The sequence below is a fragment of the Epinephelus moara genome, chromosome 23 (assembly GCF_006386435.1).
Source record: "Epinephelus moara isolate mb chromosome 23, YSFRI_EMoa_1.0, whole genome shotgun sequence".
Taxonomy (NCBI): domain Eukaryota; kingdom Metazoa; phylum Chordata; class Actinopteri; order Perciformes; family Serranidae; genus Epinephelus; species Epinephelus moara.
The window spans coordinates 7,047,707-7,068,664 of NC_065528.1; the positions used below are offsets into that span (position 1 = coordinate 7,047,707).

Consider the following 20,958-nt stretch of genomic DNA (forward strand, 5'->3'; position numbering starts at 1 on the left):
TCATCTTATGTTACATCTGTTGTTGCATTCGATTAGTGTTTTATCACTGATTGTAAAGCTGCTTTATGATTGTTGTAAACACAACTGGACACATCTCCTCTTGCGCCCAAATCCTCCAACGGACACACCCAGACTTGGCTGCGATTGACAGTTGGCACGGCAACAAAGGTGCTCTCCGCTCATCCCTTTCATATTCTCCAGATTGCGGTCCATTCCTGCCTCTTAAAATTGTTGTGGAGAACGCTGTCACGTAAATAAAGTTCTTATTTTTGATCCCTCCTCACTAGCGCCAGGCCACAAGGAAACTTCAAGTGTACGATTTGTATATTGCCGTAGTAAACTCCCCACTTGGGTGTTTGCAAGATTGGAGTAGAGCCATGTTGGATAGCTGCCTGCCGCTATTACCTCAGGATTAGGTGGGTTTGAAGGAGGCATCTCTATTCGGCTCCCAGGACAAGATAATGATGGTTTCTGAGGGAACAGAGATGCGTCAGACTCATCCCAGGAAACACCAGAAAAGGTTTATATAGTGGAAATGGCTTCCAGGTGCTTCCATAATATAGTTGGACACAGACAGTTGTTCCTGCCCTCGAAGGGGTTTTGTCAGAAATCTCATAGTTATCTTTCAATTGGACCTCTTCTTCACCAGACACTCTGAAAGCAGCGGATGCTCACAGTTAGATATCTCCAAGATGAGGCAATTCATCTCTCTTACTGACCCTAGAAAAATGGATTCACGCTTTTTCTTCCTCTAAAAAGTACTATCCTATGCACAGCTGTCCAATCGCACCAGCTTTACTTTTGGAAAAGTTGAACTTATTCAAAGTTCAGCAGCCTCCTCGAGCCAGAGCTTATGACATTATTACCACAGTCTTCCTTCACTGGCTCCCTGTTGCCAATTTGCAAAGTACCACAAGGCCTTGAGCTGCAATATCCCTGATCTAGCCAACTTTCTACCATGTTCATTCAACTTAATTCTTATTATGTAAAGTCCCCCTCCACATAAAAATGTGTTTTGCTTTTTGTAACTTTGTTTGAATGTGTTACCTTCATTGTGCAGCACGCAGACTTCAATGCTAGAATGCTGACTTCACATTTGTCGGCTGGAACGGACAAGTTTCTCTGTACTGCTCTCAGATCTGAGTCTAAGGCATGTTCATACAAGCACGATTATGTGGCATCACCACTAGTTTAAAGGCCAATAGAATAAAAACTTATCAGACACTGATTGTTATTCAAAGCTGAGTATCTCTATGTCTTATGTCTGGAGCATAGACTGTATGAAATAAAGGACGTAACTACCGTGACATCACCAATTGGTTTGTGGCCTCCCATTTGGAGACCTCAAGTTCAGCATTTTAGCCATCGCCATCTTGGTTTTCTGGAGAAAGAAGTGACTATATTTGGGCGAGAGGCTGGAGCTATTGGGTAGCCGGGGTGGATCTGACGCAGAGGACTCTATGCACAGACAGCCTGTCACTCAAAACAGCCCCACCCTTTATTATGCACAACTTCAAGCCTTAACAGAACGTAAACGGGTGAGTTATATTATTTCTGCTGTAAAGTGGGGCATTTTAATGGCATTTGTGTCATTTTAACATGGGAATCTATGTTGAGTGACTCACTTTTGGAGCCAGCCTCAAGTGGCCATTCGAGGAACTACAGTTTTTTGGCATAGATCTTTAACTTCATCACAAATAGAACTTGCAATGGTTTTGCACCCAGGAATTAGGCTACATACATAGATACCAACTATTACTGTACACACTATATTATACACCTCATTGAGGCATTCAAATGTAAACAAAATCTTAAAGTTACTGTTCACAACAAATATCAGAATCAATAAATACACATAATATACATCAAAATCACATGGATCATGGCTTCAGGTCAATATCTTATATGGCAGCGAGAACAGTTGATAGCTCTCTGCATGGACCTGCAATACTGCCAGGTTTGATTTTGGCGCATTGCTGCCAGAGATGGGCCAGCCGTATCTGCCAATCCTGTGCTGAGATTGTAACGTAGCCAGTCAGTGAAGGCTCCAGTGGTATTGTACCGCTATTGTACTGTAGATGTTTAACAGTCGAATGGTTCACACCAAATGTTCTTGATAGCGCCCGGCTGTTCTGTCCAGCCTGTAGCATGTCAGTGGCCCTCCCCCTCTGTGCCTGTGTCAGACGTGGCATCTTATAGAACTGTAATTTTTATTTTCTTTTGGTGCTTTTTCATAGGCAATAGTTATGTGTGTTCAAGGAGTGGTCAGATGGGATTGTCATGATAATTCATGTGTGACCATGAGCAAAATATAGGATATAATTACTCAACTTCTGTACCAGAATCAGTCCTCCATATCATGGACAGTAAATGGTTTTATTTTTGTATATGAAGTGCATAGATGTCTAATCTTTCTATCAAATTAACCACAAAATTATTTGTAGTAGAATTTACAGCTTTGTGTTTTTAATTTCCCTGAGTGTACTAAAATGGAAGTTGTACTCCTTACAAAACGCAGCAATGATTGTTCTTTCACACATTTAGAAGAAAAAAAAAAGAGCCAAATTCTCATTTCTTTGACTTTTTTGGTTTCCCCAGAGATCACCTGTAAATTGAACAGCACAGCCCGTACAGATTTTCTGTTGAGTTTGACTTCCTGTGGCTGCCTTTTTTTTCTCCACCATTCTCCATAAACTTACTTGACAGTGATCCCTCCATCCGATCTATGCTGTTTCCATCCCTCCATCACTCCCGGTTTGTCATGACCCAGACACAGAGACGAGGCAGAGAATAATGGAGGAAGCTCCATCACATCACAGCCCCATCGATTCCATTGGCTCATCGCTCGTTTAGTTAATGCAGCTTTATGTTGTGTTTAATTACATTTAGGACCCATGCGGGAGCGGCGCCCGTGCCAAGTTGAGGTTTCGGAGCCAGTGTAGCCACAGAGGAGACGTCTCTCCCGGCTAGCCTGTTTCAAACAGCATTACACAGCTAAATGTCCTCCATGTGATTGTATATGTGCACAAACCCCTTGGATGCAATTAACTTCCTAATTTATTAGACAGCGTTGGAATGATGCCCTGATTAAAGAGGCCATACGTTAACAGTCATTCAATTGAATTGATAAATACAGGGGGAACTCTAGTGAGTCCTGCACAGTTTGACTTCCTTCTCTCACTCCAGCATCCCATCTCTCTCCTTTTACTTTGCTCCCCCCGGAGGATGAACAGCGCCACTGCAGGCTCTGCCAATAATACCTGCGTAGCTGTAGTCACTGCATTGTGATCAGGACTGTTGAAGGCAGTTTATCTGCTCTGGGGTAAGAGCTGGCTGTTTGTTAGCGCTGCTGAGGGGAGAGATCTGCAGAGAAGGTAGAGAGGAGGGAGACAGATACTTGATGTGCCATCAGTGAGGACAACATCAGCACAGAGACTGGACTTTTGCTGATTGATGCTGGCTGCCGAAAGAAAGAAAGAGGAAGGAGGGTGGGCAAGTGGAGAGGGCTCAGTGTGTGTGTTTGTGTATGTGTGTTTTCTTGTGTATGACTAGCTGGGGGATTTGTAGATTGTATGTGCATGTATGTATGTGTGCGTGAGAGTGAGTGTGTGTGTTGTCTCATCCAGCATGTGTGTCTCTATGATGTCAGTAGTCTCAGTCAGCACCACTGAAGGTGGCGTTACTGCTGATGTTTTGCCTCTGTCGTAGCGCTGGCTCTGCTTCCCAGAGCGATTTGGGATTCAGAGAGGAGAGGTGAACGAGTGCAGGAGGCTGACAGACTGAACTCTGAGCGCCACTGAGGAGTCATGAAGTGAGTGGATCAGTGAGCCGGCGCTCACGCAGAGACAGGAGGCAGGCTTCTTGAAAATGTTTCTTTGATGTTTGTGCTTTGTAAGGAAGCTCAGAGAGAAGAGAGGACCAGAAAGTGATGGGGGGGGGGGGGGGGGGGGGTGACAGGTGACAGAGGTCCCAGGTCAGGTTTGAACCCAGGACATCACAGTAACACCTGCAAGCTTCAACGTGCTTCAAAGCCAGTTGTACCTTCTTCTAGCTAAACTTGAAGTTGAGGTTTAGAAACAGAAAGATGTGTTTTTTTTCTGAGGCTTTCCTGCTCTCATGTTTGCCTTGATTTGTCTGAGCTCTGTTGAAGCTTTTTCCTTCCTTGCAATGTTTCAAACTGTTCTGTTGGCGAAGGACTTCTGAAAATGTCCAGATAGGAGTTAGTGGTTTAAAGGTTTCAAAGTGGTACCTCCATGATTCATACATTTTGGCAGATTTCTTCCGATTCCTGGCATTTCTTCCATCCAGTTTGATTTCTGTGTTATACAAAGAATTGTGAATCAATAGTACAGACTCAGTTTATACAACAATAAAGCAACCAAAAAGAGGTTTTGGCTAGAAACTTTATAATGTCCCTGAAAGTGTCTGCCAACATGGTGGCGTTGCTTCGACAAGTTGACAGTTTGAAAGTGAATTTTGGAGCACAAGATGTTCCAGAGTGGGCAGGTTGGACTTAAACAAACAGAAGGTGACTCAGCATTATGGTGAGCTGTCACAAAGTTAGGTAAACAGGGTTTAAAAGTTGTGAATGAATAACTTTGATTTTCTGTGGTGGAATTTCAATGTTCACCTGCTGGTACATGATAAAGTAAGACATAGAAACTGGCTGTTTTCTGAGACTTTGTTTGAGATAACTTTTTGTTTGTTTGTTTCTTTGTTTGTCATTAGTTATTTTAATCGGTTTCAATATAATACTGATAGTGCATTAATGGTCACATTAATGGAACATGCTCAGACTTTTCATGAACGGTGAACTGTAGCAGCAGTATGCAACTTAAAAGTTTGAATGCATGCGACAGTTAACGACTCATGGCTAAGTGCTAATGGCACTGAAGACAACACAGCTGCTGGTACTGCTGAAGTCAGTTCATATGGCTATTTGAAGGGCTTTTATGAACAAATCAGTATAGATTCCAACCATGAGCCATTGGTTTGTGAACTCTTGTTTCGAGGCCCAAAGTTCGGCAATTCGGCTATCGCCATCTTGGTTTTTTTGGAGCCAGAAGTGACATTATTTGGATGAGAGGGTTGAGCTGTAGAGGAGCGAGGGGTGAATCTTACTGATAGAATGCCTCGACACCTTGCAGACAGCCTGTCACTCAAAGCAGCCCTGCATTTAATGATGTGTAACTTTAAGCATTAATCAAAGCAAGAAGCGTTGACTTCGGCATTTCAGCAGCCACCGTCTTGGTGTTTTGGAGCCAAAAGTCGGTGGAGCTGTGGAAGAGTGGGGGGTGGATCTGACGGAGCTATAGAGACCAAAACTGCTTTTTGTACCAGACTTTAAGCAGATTTATTTTTGCTATAAAGTTGGGCAGTTTAAAATGGGAGTCATTGGGGATTGACTTGCTTCTGGAGCCAGCCTCAAGTGGCCATTTGAGAAACTGCAATATTTGGCACTTCCCCATCTGGTTCATTTTTCAGCCCTGGAGGTTGCTGTTTGAGTCCATTGGAAAAGCAGGCCACATTTGTATGCAAATTGTGTCCCCTGGTTCTGAAAAACATGTCAGCAACATCAGCAAAACCACAACATTGGCAACAAATTTAAAATGACACATTGAGCTAAAGCATCCAACCAGGCTTGGGAAATATCTGTGTATGAAATATGATGATAAGATTTAACTTTATTTAAAAAACACAAGACAGAAACCTAAACTAGTTTATCAAGGTTTTATTGGGAACTTAGTTCAAAACTCAAATTGTGATCTATGAACGCAAAGTAGCTTACTTTAATCTGTCTGACCTTAACTTTGAGCTAACTCTTGTGAAGTGGAAATTTGCACAACATTATAAACTGGCATGCAGGCAGATCTGTAAGCACAACATGCCTGGGTGAAATCTTATTTGTGAATACCATCAGAGGCTTGTTTGATCCTTTAGAGATTCCTATATGGGGCCTTTGTTCCACTCAGCAAGACAAGTGTTTGCAGACAGGAAGTGTGTTTGCTCAGAGAGGGATTTTAAAGTCGCTTCAGTTTACTTTCTTTTGATTGTCAGCCTGTGTGAAGCTGTGTTGTCTTGCTGTGGTAAACGCTGCATAACACAAACTTTCCAAATCAAATGCAAATTAAAATTTGACCTCCAGGCTGGATAGCTTGTGTGTGGCCCTGAAGATTTGTGTTTGTTGGGATCATATCCCTGCAGGAGCTGCAGCAGATGCAGAGGCAGCTGGTTACTTTAGCCACAAATTGAATTCATCCTCTGGGTATCGCACCCTTCACTAGGTGTCTATCTCCTCTCCTTACTTCCTACTTGCTCATTTCACAAGTGTTGAGGAAGTGATTGAAAGATCCTTTCTGTTTTCCCAGAAACATTTTGAAGTGCATGTTTAATTTGGAGCTCTTTATTTTGATGCACTCAACTTAAATATTTGCATAACAGCAGTTGATGGAAATGCACATTAATTTGCATTTTCTTCTGCATATTTTTTTGATAATTTGTTTAACGTTAGAGCTAAATTTGGATGTAAACCTGAGTGCTGCTGGCAGGAGAGTTGAGTCTTTACTCAGGTTCTCTGCAGAAGCGTTAATCCTCTGTCCCTGCTCCCTTTTAAGGGTACGGGGGGGAGAGAGAGAGAGAGAGAGATGTATGGCAGCAGGAGGTGGCTGCTGAAACAATGTAACAGATCAAACCCTCCTCCTCCTCTTCGTCCCAGGTCTCTGATGAACTTAGCAGTCCAGCAGCTTGTGTTCAAGCCTTGGTGGAATTTCCCGCAGCCTGATGTGACTGTCGCTGTCAGCAGGAGCTGCACATACACTCTTAATTCCTCTCTTTCACACACTTTCTCCATCCTTCTGCTCTCCTGTTTGTTTACTTGCCCCCTGATGGGATGTGGTTTGCATTTGTGGTGTGTGTCTCTCAGTGTGTCTGTGGATGTGAGCCCTGTGTATTTGTGTGCATATGCTTCTTTTTTTGCAAGCAGGTTTAGTGGTACTTTCCCTATGACGGCTCTCTTCTTTTTTTTTCGATTTTGCACTTTACGACTTCTCATCACGGAGAAAGTCGCTGAAGGGAAACCACAACAGATACAAACTTCTGAGAGGCGGCGTCTTTAAAGGAGCAAATGTCCCCCTTCCAAGAAAAAGAAAAAGAGCGGGAGAGAAATGCTTTTAATTGTGAGCAGCGTGTGAGGTAAATGAGGGGAAAATGGGATTATTTCATCATGAGAAACAAGTTTTATGAGGGAATTCCTTGGGAAATGTCTACCATTCGAGATGCTGAGAAGCCTGTGCTAGTTATAGAAACTTCATCTGCACAAAATCCAAAGATGTAAAAGTTCTGCCGCGCAGTTTGACAGGAGGTACAGTGCAGATACACCTCAAGAAAAAACACACCTTTACCACTTTATTATGGACTTTACATCTGACTACTTCTTGGCATTAAGGGACTCATGGAAGATCTTACATTTCTCAGGGGATTTTCACCATTCAAAGTCCTTCATGCTTCTCAGGCCTGCATTGCTTTTTTTCTTTAAATCCAGGGATAACAAGAAAAGTTTCAGGCAGCAGAGCAGCAGTTAGTGTCTTTATATGGGCTGGTACAGATTTTTTCAGGTCCCAGAATCTCAACTCAAGCCTAGCAGGAATAAAGATGTTCTTCCACGGCTGTCTGTGGAAATTTGTATCAAACGTACCCTCCGCACAGTGGGAAGAACCGGATCTCTTTTTTACTTCATGTCATTTTCCAGGTGCTGTCTGCTTCTTAGAGAGAGAGGTCTGGAAGGAAATCCTAGAAAGTTCGGTGACTGGGGGGAAAAAATACATGCGTGAAGTTTTAAGCTATACTTGGGGTATTTGAATGAGTATTTCCAGGATAGAGTTTGGCCCTTAAACCTTCACAGCTTCTTCCATCCTCGAGTTCATGAGAAAAATTGATCCATTCGCATACGAAAGAACCTGATTCTTTCAGTAGAGTCTTGCTTCCGTGGGGCAAAGCACTCGGAAGCCCAATGTGATTCACATCTTTCGTTTTTCGGCGCCCGGTGAAACCGCAGCAGCTGTCGAGATCAGTCTGTCGCCGGCCAGACAAAGCGTCGCTAATCAGTCGGCTTATGGGCTCTAATGAAAGACAAAGCGGCTGTTAAGAGGGTTAGGTGACAATACAAAAGATTATACGACACGCTGCTCTTCCGGGTTTAGAAACATAGTTGGGAAAGTGAACCCACCTGTTACTTCAACTGTCGTTATTCAGACTCAGTTCATAGTAAAAGTCATTCATTTTAAGTTCTAGAAAGGTTCTGTTTTGAGATTGTTGGGACTTATGTTGAATGTGCTTTGTCTTTATTAGTATTTCGTTTGTTATCTGTGTATAAGTATTCCAGGAACTTGTGGCATTTTCATTTCTACATGCTTCTTACAAAAGTTCAAATGAGAAAAGTTCCAGCAGACATCTGAAAGATTGTGCATTGTCCATAATTTGGGGATTTGTCAGTGCAGTCTTTGAGTAGCGGAGATGTGCAGGGAGCGGGAAGTGTTTGGACAGCGCTCCCTGGCAGAGCATTAACCACGGACTGAGAGGCAGAGCGGTGCGCTGCATAGAGAAGAAGTCAGGTTAGAAATGACTGTCAGGATGAAGTAGTCTTCAGGAGCAAAGCCAAAAGTGCAACTGTCTCAATGTACAAATGCAAAACTTCAGTTGTTTCTTGAAGTTTGGGACTTGAACTTATGAAGTTACATCAGAGTGATCCATGTTAGACATTAAAAAGTCCTGTGAGTTGAGTCTTTGCTACTGTAATTCATGATTTGCATTACTTTGGATTTACTGTACCAAAAGCTGTTAAACCTCGCCGTGTTGGATATGCACACACACCTCCTCTCTGTCTCTATTTCTCACACACACATTGACAGGATGTTTTGTTCTGTCGTTACAGATTTACACAGACTGGGCCAATCACTACCTGGCCAAGTCTGGCTGTCAGCGCCTCATCAAGGACCTGAGCCAGGACGTCACCGATGGAGTCCTGCTGGCACAGATCATCCAGATCATAGGTAGGCATCCAAATATGCGCCCACGCCTGTGTCTACTGTTTCTCTATTATCTACCTCTTCATCTATTATTCCATCATCTATCTCTCGTCTTCCTCCTACAGCTTTCTGTTTCTCTTTGCGCTCGAGTAATTAAGTTCACACCTAAAGTACATTCAATTGTAATATAATGGGATAATCATCATGACAGATTTCTGTTACCAAAGCAATATAATGTCTTACATCATGTGGAACTTCAGTGTTTAGAAAGAATATTAATAAAGCAAAGAGGAATAAATCCATAAATCCTATCAGTAGTGATAAAACACTGCATGTCTATAATTCATTCGTTCTGTCTGGTAGATGAAGCGACCACCCACCCACACACACACACACACACACACACACACACACACACACACACACACACACACACACACACACACACACTCTATGTTTGGTCTTTGTTGTGGTGAGTTGGAGGGAAGCTGTTCCTCAGTCTGATATTTGGGCCAAATCGCAGCAGCTCTCTCTTGTTTTGGGTGCCGCGGCAGCAGAGATCTATGACTCTGACACCCTGGGGTGCAGGGGAATGTGTCTCGGATTGGACCCCAGAGAGAGTTTACTTCTCTTTCTGTCTCTCTTTCTGTCTGTCTCTCTCTCTTTCTCTCCTCTTTAATGTCTCTATGTCTCTCTTCAGTTCCGTCTGTCTCTTTCACTCCCTCACAGTGGAACTTTTTCTAGGTCTCTGTCTCGTCTCTCTCCCCCCTCATGCCTTTCGTTCCTCTCTCTGATCTTCCTTTCCCTTTTTCTCTTGCCTTCCACTTAACTAACAGATTACAGTAACGTGATTACACCCTGTCAGCAGACTGGTTAGGAACATTTTGGTGCAGCAGCTGGAGGTGGTGGGAGGCAACCATCCTACACCAGAAAGGAAACATGCGTCTTCAAGTGCCTCTGAAGCTGGTTACCAAGTTATTTGCCTAATGCCGCACTTCCACTGCATGGCACCAAATGACTCTACTCATCTCAACTTATTCTTCTCTGGTTTTGGTTGCATTTCAGTCAGGGCTCCAAGCAAGCTGAGCCAATTCTAAAAGGTAGAATTAAAACACTGCAGACCACTGATTGTTCAGAGAGAACCATCAATAGAAAAGTCACATGCGTGGCACGGAACTTCCTCCATAAACCCCCATTTTTTAAATGGCCATGCCACCATCAATAGCAGCCACAATATCTTATTCACATGACCAAGATTTTTAAAAAATGGAAGCCCATAAAACTACACCATACACTATGTACACTATGCCATACAATTGACAAAGTGCAAACAATCCTCTTGGTTTCGAATGGAAGGATTCAGCAAGTGGTGCTTTAGAGATGTTTTCAGTGCAGTTTCATGAGTCGTTTCTAATACCGATCAGCTGAGAACCTGCCTGCACTGACAGGATACCATCTGCAGTGGAAGATGAAATAGAGAAAAGGACCTGGTACCAACAGTGAGTTGAGTCAAGTCGAGCAGAGCCATGCAGTGGAAATTAGGTACAACACTGACCTCACCAGAAAAACAACCACACGCTCAAAATAATACTTTTTTACTACCTTGGGCGTCTGCATACAGAGAGGTGATTGCACGTTTGTTGGCACGTAGAGTCCACATGTACAGCCTGCGTAGTCATGAATTTTGGGCTGTGTGTGGATGAGTTGCCCTTGTAGGCATGCGCAGCTGACGAAATGTATGTCACCTGGACTCTTACTGCCACACAGATTTGCAATGATTGGGTTCAAATGCCCAAAATGACCTATGTTTACTTACTGACAAGGACCTCTTGAGGTTACGCAAATTACAATAGTTGTGAGAAGCAAAGGTGGAAGCAGCGTGACATTGAAGGTCTAAAAAATCTGTTAGGGAGGAGATCAGGGTGTGTGGATGGGTCAGCGTGAGGGACTTTTTCACTGCCTCTTGAGGCGAAATTGTTTTCATCTTGGAGCCCACTGGCAATCAGTCTAAAAAAGATTTAGCATCTGAGGACAAAGGCTGATGTTTTAGAGGTTCCGGAGTTGCCAGTGGACATCTGGGCCAGAACTTCCTCCTCCGTGCGCTCGTCAGTGTCTACAGTCTAATAAGAAACATGAGCCATGAGAATGGAGTTGACAACTAGTTTCTATAAACAGAAGCTAATAAAAAAAACTTGATTGTTGTCAGAAGATAGCAAAATGGTTTTGAGATTTTGTTTCAGCCAATGCATTCCACCCCTTTTGCTCTCTACACAGACTGCTTTTTTGCATGCAACCAAAGCCTGCTCAAAAGTGATTGGTCAATACCATTCACACTGCAAACTGAAACGAGAACGCTTTCGATATCAAAATATTATACCGCTTCTACAGATTCTGAACACATGCAGAAATCTATCTATAGAGAAAAACAAACAGCGTTGGTTTCATACGGTTTTAAATCCAACCCTGATCATAGAGGTGGGACACAACCGTGATATGCACTAATTGTACACATGCCAGATCATAAATTGGTCATATGGAGCCTGTTAACGGTTAGTAAATGCCTCCAAACTGACTGCTTATTGAACCCAGTATCAATCGCATGGTAATAAATAATGACTAATTTTGCAACAGCACTGGCTCTTACGCAATTTGAGCTCTGTGTGTTTTCAGACACATTTCTCTCACGCATTCTTTTTCTTCTTCTTAAGTCTATTGTCTTTGCTCTCTCTCTCTTTCTTTTTCTTTGTGTCTCCATTACTGTTCTGATCTCTACTCTTTCTGGGACTCCCTCTCTCTGTTTATCACACTCTCGCAAACACACATACACACAAACACAATTTCCTCTCTCTTACATACGCTGCCTTTCTCACTGATGCTGCCTGTCTCCCTAAATCTCTCTCATTTTTTTTAACCCGTGACTAACTTCCTTACTCTCTTGTTCTCCCCAACTTCTCTCTCCCTCTCTCCCTCTCCCTGTTGGATGAAACTTTACCCTCCCCACTCGCAGACAATGAGGCCAAGCTGGCCTGTCAGTAATTCTCTGGCGGCAGCTGACGAATTAGGCAGCTTTGCTTCCCAGACCTTTCCTGCATCTCTCTGCACCCACACACGCATACACATGCACATACACATACACACTCATGCATGTACATACATACACACACCCCCCTATGCTAACCTCAGCAGAGGTTTCCTGCTGGATTTGTGCACCTGAACTCAAAAGTCATTGGACGTTGGGATGTTAAAGTTCAGCATGGGAGGACAGTAAACATCTCGTTTCTTCATTTCCTCTCTCACGCAGCAAATGAGAAGGTGGAGGATATCAATGGCAGCCCCAGGAGCCAGTCGCAAATGGTGAGTGTTTCAGCCTTACTTTTGTATTCAGCTTCATTCATTTCTCAGTGCACTGCTGTGTAAGAGAGAATTATCTGAAGTACTGACTGCTCTACTGTTAAGCTGTAATGATGTTTCACATGTGTAGCAACAGTAATGAACTTTCTAGATTACAGGGATTACAGGCAGTTAGTATTGACATGCAGAGATCACACTACATTCAGGTGATGCCCTCATCCACAGCTACTGACAACAGCTTAACATCCCTTGACCGTCAATATTACAAACCTGTGATTGAAAATGCATTCCTGAATCACCTGGTAAGAGCTGGGGAGTAAAAAAAATGTACCCTGCTTGTTTTCAAGATTCTGTTTTGGATCCATCGATCAAGACATTAGACTAAGTTACAGCTTTACACATTACTCCAGTTATGCAAAGTAACTAAGTACATTTACTCAAGTACAACTGTAAGATACTTGTCATTTACTTGAGTATGTCCAGTTTTTACTACTCTATAATTCTACTTCACAGCATTTCAGAGGGACATATTGTACTTTTTACTTCAACACATTTGTTTAACAGCTGCTGTGACTATGTCCCTTTTTGGATTTAGATAATCAAATGAGCTGCTATAATACAATGCATTGTTAAACCAGTGGCTCCCAGCTTACTTGACTTGTGACTCCGTACAAAGCAGTATCTGTGTGGGGTGTCTTGTCAGATTTGTCTGAGTTGTTAGCATTGCCAGCAAAGAGAGATTCTCCCTCTTAACTTCTCAGATGGTTTAATTTTAATTAACTGTTTGAAACCCACAAAGATCAAATTATCCAATATTTCACAAAGTTTAATTTAAATTGAATAATGATTATAGATTTATGGAGCAAAATCTTTACATATTTATTTCTTTTTTAAGCCCTGTCGGTTATTTTGCGACTCTTTAGATGTATCCTGTGACTTTTGAGTTGGCCGACCCCTTGGTTGGGAACCACTGGACAAAGCTACCTAAGTTCTACTCCACATTAACACAAGTATTTTTGAGATTGGATTTTTTTTTTCCAAAAAAAAAATCCATTCCACACAAGCAGTGTTTTAAAAGAATCTCAGTTCAACACAACTGAAGAGCTGTCAAGAGTATGACAAACCCATAGGCAGCAACCCAACCCTCATGGCATGTTGGCCAGTGATGGAATAAAGTAGAAAAGGAATATCTGCCAATCAGAAGCTTAAAAGAGCTGTTACCATAAGGCTACCTGGAGCAGTGACCTCTGTAACATACTCTGACACCTCTGTTCCTCAGTATAGGAGAAGAGTACTTGTACAAATATGTGTAAACATGTAAAAAGTCCTGTTAGCAAGGTTGGAACCAGCACTTTGTTATCCATGTCAATAAGTTCAACGTTTAACAACAGCATATCTATATCAAAACATCAGTTTACAAACTCTCACACAACTCGTGCAATGTTATCCAAGTCTCATTTATCCAGTCGTGTCCTAAATACTTCCCAAAAACATGCATATGATCAAGAATGTTACCTTTTTGGATTCTCCGTTCACCACAGAGGCATGCCTAAAAAAAACAAAGTTTTCTTCACAAATTCAAGGTAACACACAGTGATCATTTTGCAGGTGAAGTTTTATGAGTTTGAGTGCATGTAAGTCTTTTAATGAGGTATTTTTACATAGTTGTACATTTACTCAAGTAGAGGATCTTAGTACCTCTTCTAACACCGACCATGCACCCTCACCTGGGACCACCTTAATGAGCACCTTGTACTGATTCACAGTCAGAGAAAGTTTACAGCGGTCAGAAGGGACAAAATTTTAAAGCACACAAAGACTGAACCCTGTAGTGTATCTATATGAGGTTACATATCACAAGACAGTGTCACAGTTGAAATCGATCATCTACCAAAGACAAATGTCACTCGTTGCTTTACATGTTAACTGCACACCATGATTGTAATCAGCCAACGGTAACGACTGTTTGCAAACCATCATCATCTTTACTATTCAGAGAGGTGATGACTGTACTAACCACATCACCACTTAACCAAAAACACAGTAGAGCCCCGAAAAGTTCAACCCCTGGCCTACTGTACTTGACTTAATATGCCGCTTTCAATCATCTGTATATCTGGCTGCCATGCGGCTGAGCGATGCTGGCGGTGTCGTTTTCCCCTCTGTTAATGAGATGACGGGCTGTATAACCGCTGATTGTCGTCATTGTGAGATAATTGCCCCTCACTTTAACTAGAGTTGACTAAGTGTTTATGCAGTGTTGGTTTGCCCTGGCATCTGCCCTCCTGCCATTAAAAGTGACTAAAGCTGTTGAGCTGCTTTAGTAAGACACTGTGGGCGAGGAGTGTGTGTTCGGTCCTGAGAGCGTGTCAGTCTCTTAGCTATTTTCTTTAAGCTGTGTTATGTGTACGTACGGCTTACTGTGCAGCTTTTTTACATTTATTGGAGCAGTTTCTCCCTGCACCATACACATTGTCCTCCTGTTATATGTGTCAGTATTTCAGTGTTTCTGCTGGTTTGTAGAGAAGTCAGTAGATTTGATGAACTCTCTAAGGAGTATCAGGGGAGTCTTTCCAAGAGTCCCATCAGTGAAATAAAGCAGAAAGTGTTTTACTACTGCTTTCACACGTTCATCACAGTAATCAGCTTTTTTCCTCCATGGTAAGTCCAGCTGCAATAGAAGCAGACTGTGCACTTTGTTAGAAAAACAACATTACAGAAGCAGGAAGGAAGAAAATATCAAGGTCATGTCAGTCCCCTAATGTCACTGTGGGACCTCAAAGTGTCAAAGCCTGTTGTGGAAAAATAAACTCATGTGCATTTATTTATATAATTTGTCACATTAAGTAATTCTAGTCCTGGCTGGAAACAGCTGAGTCCAGACTGACGCACTGGTCGCTAAGGGCGAGCAGCAAGCAGCACTGCAAGCATGTGGCTCGATATGCCAGCGACCTCTGTGTGGGTTTGTGTGTGTGTGTGTGTAGCTTGCTCTTTGTCTCAGTCACTTACTAAGCCCATTGATCCACCACCTGCTCTGACCACGGAGGGTCCGGCCAGCTTGGGAAACTGAAGTTTGAGGAAGCACGGTTGCTTATAGTGTGGGCGCAAAGGAAGGAAACATCTGACACATACAACAACACATAACATCCACAAAGATGGAGACAGTCAGCAAAACCAATGTTTGGAAAAACCGTGTACTGTCAAGAAAGCGATCTTATAGGGCATCTGTGAGAGGAATATTTTCATAGTGATTTGGTAGCCATGGTAACACATGTACACAGCAGTGCAGAGATTTTTCTTAATCAATAAGGACTTGAAAAGGAGTTTAAAAGATGTGTTCTTGTGTTCTGCTTTATTTTGCCAATGCTTAATTAACAAATAAGTGATACATAGTAACCATACAGCAACTATCTCTGTTACTGTCAGTGAAACTTCTATTTGGTCCTGTTTTTGGTTGTAATCATTCATAAAAGGAGGTTGAGTTGCGACACATAAACTGCAGCATGACTTGCTGTCAGTCAGCAGAATTTGATTTCCACTGTTTCCACGTGGCGCTGATGATGCAAGATGACAGTTGCCAAAACTGACTTTTCAGTCTATGTGACTTAAAGGTAAACTATGTAGGATCGTCGATTACTGTTTGTAAATGCACTCGCCAGTGAAAGTGAAAGTGAAAGTGAAAGCCAACCCCATTGGTGTTTCGAAACGTTATATTTGATTTTTTTTTTTTTTTTTTTGATTTTTTTTTTTGGCATTTTGTTACCTTAACACCTTCTGTTAACAGTCTGGCACCTGACCATGATCAGTCTTTACAGTGTTTTTAGGAAAATCCTGCATTGTATACCTTAAATGTATACATTCAACACATTCTCACTCCTAACTTATCAAGACTTAGTCAGTGGCCCTACACTTCAAATCATGACACTCTAGGTACCCCTCTAGCGTCACTTGTGGATGTGTCAGTTTCTTTTAGTTAAATGCATACAATGTGTTTTCAGAATAAACTTCCAGCTATTGTTTAGTAACCAAAACTACTTGGTTAGGGTTAAGAAAAGATCATGGGTCGGGTTAAAATAAGCAACATATTCTCAATCCTACCTCGTCACATATTGAGGTTTTGGTCATGGACTTTCCATGTCCACATACGACGTGCAAGGTACCCTTTGCTTGTGCTTTGCTTGTTGACGTTCTAGGACACCGTGTCAAGTTCTGCCTGTTACATGCTTCTTTCAAGATACACTTCCGTTTTCACAGGAAATAAATGCACTACGTCAGTACAGCACCACGGATTGACTTTTTTTTTTTTTTTTTTTCCTTCAACAACAAACACATCGTTGGGTTTAGGCAAAATATAACAAACAAACAAAAAAAACCACAGAGTTAGGTTTAGGCAACAAAAACACACGGTTAAGTTTAGAAAAGGGTTAAGTGCAACACACACCGCCGCCATACGCCGCACGTCAAAACGCCCGCCTCCATTATATTCTATGAACAAAGCCACACTGGCGCCGGCTGACGCGCCACACCGCTCTGCTTCAGCCCACTGCTCTAATTCCAGCGCGGCCGGCGCTGCAAGAAAAGCCTTTTATGTACGTTTCGGCTGCCGTAGTATCAACTCCGGTTGTTAAAATTTTTAATAAGACAATTTTGATAAGAAATTCACCTGTGAAATCCAAGTTGTTGTTGCCTCAAAGTTTTTCCTCTTCTTCTTCCCTTACTAGCAGTTGGCAACTAGTGTAGGTACAGCCACCTAGCGGGCTGGGGTGGGAAATACACTTTAGTGTCGACGGTGCCGCTGCGTACCGCTGCCAATGTGTGTTGGGGGGCAGCACTTGACGGCCACAGCGCCGCGCCGGTGGCGGTGTGTGCTGCACTTTAGGGTTTGGCTTTAGAATGTTATGAGACGTTAACGCCGCTCTCTTGGGTGAAAGTTGATGTTTGTTGAAGCGAAGCGCTGAGAAACAGTGTTCTCCTGTGTTTGTTTGACCCATCCAGCACCCCAACCTCAGACTGCAGGGAGGACCCTTTATTCTACATCAGTTGCTCTGAGAGTCTACTATTGCTGTAGATGGGTTTACATCGGAATTAGTTGAAAGCCCGGGTGCGTCTCATACAGATGCTAAATGGTGCCTTGGGTATCATGCACCTGGGGGTGTGACAAATGATTAGTATTTGACGACCTGGGAGTAAGTACAGGTTGTTACAGCTCTTAGTTCATTTGTAAAAAGTTAGCATAAACATGAACCAGACCAGAATTATAAGCCAATGTTGTTGTTTTTCCCCCTTGGCCAGACCAGACCCAATGAACTAAACGACCCTAAGAGACCACGGTGATGACACATGAACATATTGCTCTCTAAGTGCAAAACTATTTTGTTGGGCTAGTTTATCCCATGGGCTTGAGCTCTAATATCCATCAGAAACTTTAGTTACTTACTGACAACCTTCCCTCTGTCCTGAGAGTAACTGAAGCTATTTTTTAACTTTTGGCTGCATATTGACAATGCTAGCTGTGAATTTTGGAAACCTGCCACCGTCCACCTAGCACCTGGAGCTTAAACTCTTGGCCAGGGACATCACAGTAGCAGCAGCTGTCAGTGGCGGGGCAGATGAGTCTGATTTACTTCCTCTGTGCAGATTTTTTCCCCCCCTTTTGGGACTTGAAACAGTGATCCTGCAGTCACAAGCCTGTTTCTCTAAGTGGTGGGTCGCTGCCGGCCTGGTGAGTGGACTGAGGCCAACTGAGCAGCTGCTGGAAGCTGAGGAGCAGAAAGCATCACGGCACCAGCATCTGCAAGCTTTACAGCTAATCTACATGCATAATGCACCCTTTTTCTCTAAACCCGTGTTCACAGTGCGAGAGATCCACAAGTCAGTTGAAGTTCTGTCATTTCCTGCAGGACTAATCCAACAGAAAAACTTGGCCAATGTGTGGATAGTCAGTGAGAGTAATGGCCAAGGAAGGTCTGCTATGGCTTTTCACAGACATCTGCCACCAGCAGACAATTCATCCATACCCTTTATTCCTTCCAAAGTTTTAGTTTATTTGTTTTTGTTTTAAAATGTGCCAGTTGCATCCATCACTTAAATGAACGGAAACATTTAGTGATGCACCAATTATTGGATGCAGATTGGTATCGGCTGATATTCGCCTTGTTGACTGCCATTAGCCCAATGACAAATGAGGTGACATTTGCTGATGGCAGTGGCCAATGTTTTTTATTGTATACATACATTTTGTGCAAGCTAAAAAGCAGTGCTTCATGACTCATGTCATCCCCTCTTCCCGGGAACAATTGAAAACATGGTTGGGATGAACAGAGATCTTCAACTGGACAATGTCAGGACAAAATGATGCAGTAAACTCACTTTTCACGCACCACCCTGTTGTTTCCCTGATAATGCTACATTATGAACAACAAATCTGTGTTGACATCAGCAGGAGGAGAGCTAGTTAATGTTAGCTGTTAGCAGCCAGTAGCTGGAACTAACTGTTGACAGAGATTGCATTAAGTTACATGATAAGGCGTTCAAGCTCTAGTTAGTAAAAACTAGTATTGGGTGAAGTAGTGAAGGACTTTAAACCAGTTCTGTTATTTTTCATAATTAAGATTTATTTGATTTCCCGGCACAAAAATGGGAATGAATAACAACATAAACAAAATAAACCACAACAAAGACCAACACATTGGTGTCAGCTATCCTCCAATTTGTCATTTTAAAGTGTATCAGCACAGTTTCACAATTGGTGCATCCCAAATAGCATTGAAAGTATTTTATATTCATTTTGATGACTGATCAGATTGAGCTGGGTAATCTCTACATTCAGTGGCAGATCTTCCTACAGAAGACATAGGCAGCCACCTAGGCACAAAAAAAGTGTTCTTTGGCATTGAAAAAAAAATCAAACACATGGGAACCCTTCACCAAAGAGCTAATGCTAACAGTCTTGCCTAGGGTCCCAGATGTGCTGGGTCTGGCACTGTCTACATTTGCTGTTTATTTGAACTCAGCCAGCCAGCCAGCCACTCCGCTGCCTCAATTGGCACCTGAATACTGATTGTCGTACATTAAATGGTCTATAGACTTTATAATTATAAGGCCAAAGAGTATCACCTTTGACTACTCAGAGGGCTCATGGGAAACGCCAAAGAACTGGAGAGATATGAATTTATAGCTTCCCCAGTTTTCCCTCCTCTACTTGCTCTAATTTGCTCTCATCAGGAACAATATGTAAAAGAGTCTGACCTTTGATCTCCTCACTGTTACAGTGTATAATAAAAGCCTGCATATATAGTGTGCAGGTATCCTCTATTAATACTAAAAGGTCAATTTTTGGTCACTTAATTGCTAATGTGATGTTGTAGATTAAAATATTGCAGCTTTTAAAATGCTGTCCCATAACTTAATTTGAGTTATACTGGAAATAATGCAATAAAAAGGAGTTATAGTTACACCACCACACATTAACTAACGGCTTGTTATTCCTCACTTATATCCCTCCAATCCCTGCTCTTACTCCTTTTAATACTGCAGATTTTCTTTCTTAATGTTTCTCTTGAGGTTAAAGCAAACGTGCAGCAATCTACAAATGTCAGACCTCTACTTTCAGGACTGTGCAGTAGTTGCTTCCACTAATGGAAGAATAAGTATTTTTCTTTTGCATTTCCTGGAGGGTTTCATTTCATGTAGATACATGTACATTGTTAATGCAAATGGGATTCCACACATTCGAGGCCTGGTGTTCTCAGCGGTCAGACTGGTCAAAATTGCGAACATGCCCATTTTTTTCCCAGCAGAGCTTGTGGCCGGTGTGTTTCAGGGGAATAGTTTTGGTTGGATTTATTGGTGTAGGAACTAATGATTGCTGGGAATTTGTTCCTGAATTTGGGAAAAGGGCTTGTCTACAGAACCGTACCCTTGACCACATATTTGGTCCCGGAAGGAACCATCTGCAACCACTGAGCAAGCCAGTGAAGATGATGAGAACAAGGAAAGACAGGAGCGTGGTACAAGGGGCTTTCAACTCAGCAGAGATTTGAGTCTGGTTTTGTATGTTTCCACTGGACTGAGTACCTCTCTTTCTGCTGCTTTATAGCTTTGTGATAGTAGATAAGAGTAGAGGCAGAAAGTGTAGAACATGGATTTGATTCAGCGGCTTGAGAGTGACGTGAGGCAGCTTTGGAGACTGAAGTTTCGGTTCATGTTGTTTGTCATCTCCTCTTAGTTTAGTTTTTAATGTCATCTCCTCAGGGGCACCACATCAGGAAGGCAAATCAGGCAAATGTGTGGGCCCCCCCCTAAAAACATTTGGGGAAAGGGGCCCCCAGTGGCCACTGTGATTGGCACATTTTGCCATGACAAATATAAACTCTTTAACTCTCTCTCTAACCAGCTATGGTATTATTGCACATGCATGGTAGTATTTATTAATTATGGGGTGCTTGATGGGCTTCTTTGCCTGGGGCCCCCCGGGAGTCTAGGATTGCCACTGCCTCTCCTATCACACTTCTTGCTATGGCCCTCAACTCTTCTGGATTACTTGTATACCTGCATTGGATGGATTTGACTTTGGGATTTTGGA

General features: G+C 42.5%; 1 protein-coding gene across 9 annotated transcripts in view; it reads left to right on the forward strand.

Moving 5' to 3' along the window:
• nav3 (neuron navigator 3) overlaps positions 1 to 20,958 on the forward strand; it is a 397,873-nt gene that overhangs the window by 220,627 nt on the left and 156,288 nt on the right. For all 9 annotated transcript variants that reach the window (XM_050035975.1, XM_050035968.1, XM_050035970.1 and 6 more), the window contains exons 2-3: positions 8,930 to 9,047; positions 12,325 to 12,377. In XM_050035975.1, the coding sequence (XP_049891932.1) occupies positions 8,930 to 9,047; positions 12,325 to 12,377 (171 nt within the window). The remainder of the gene's footprint in view (positions 1 to 8,929; positions 9,048 to 12,324; positions 12,378 to 20,958) is intronic.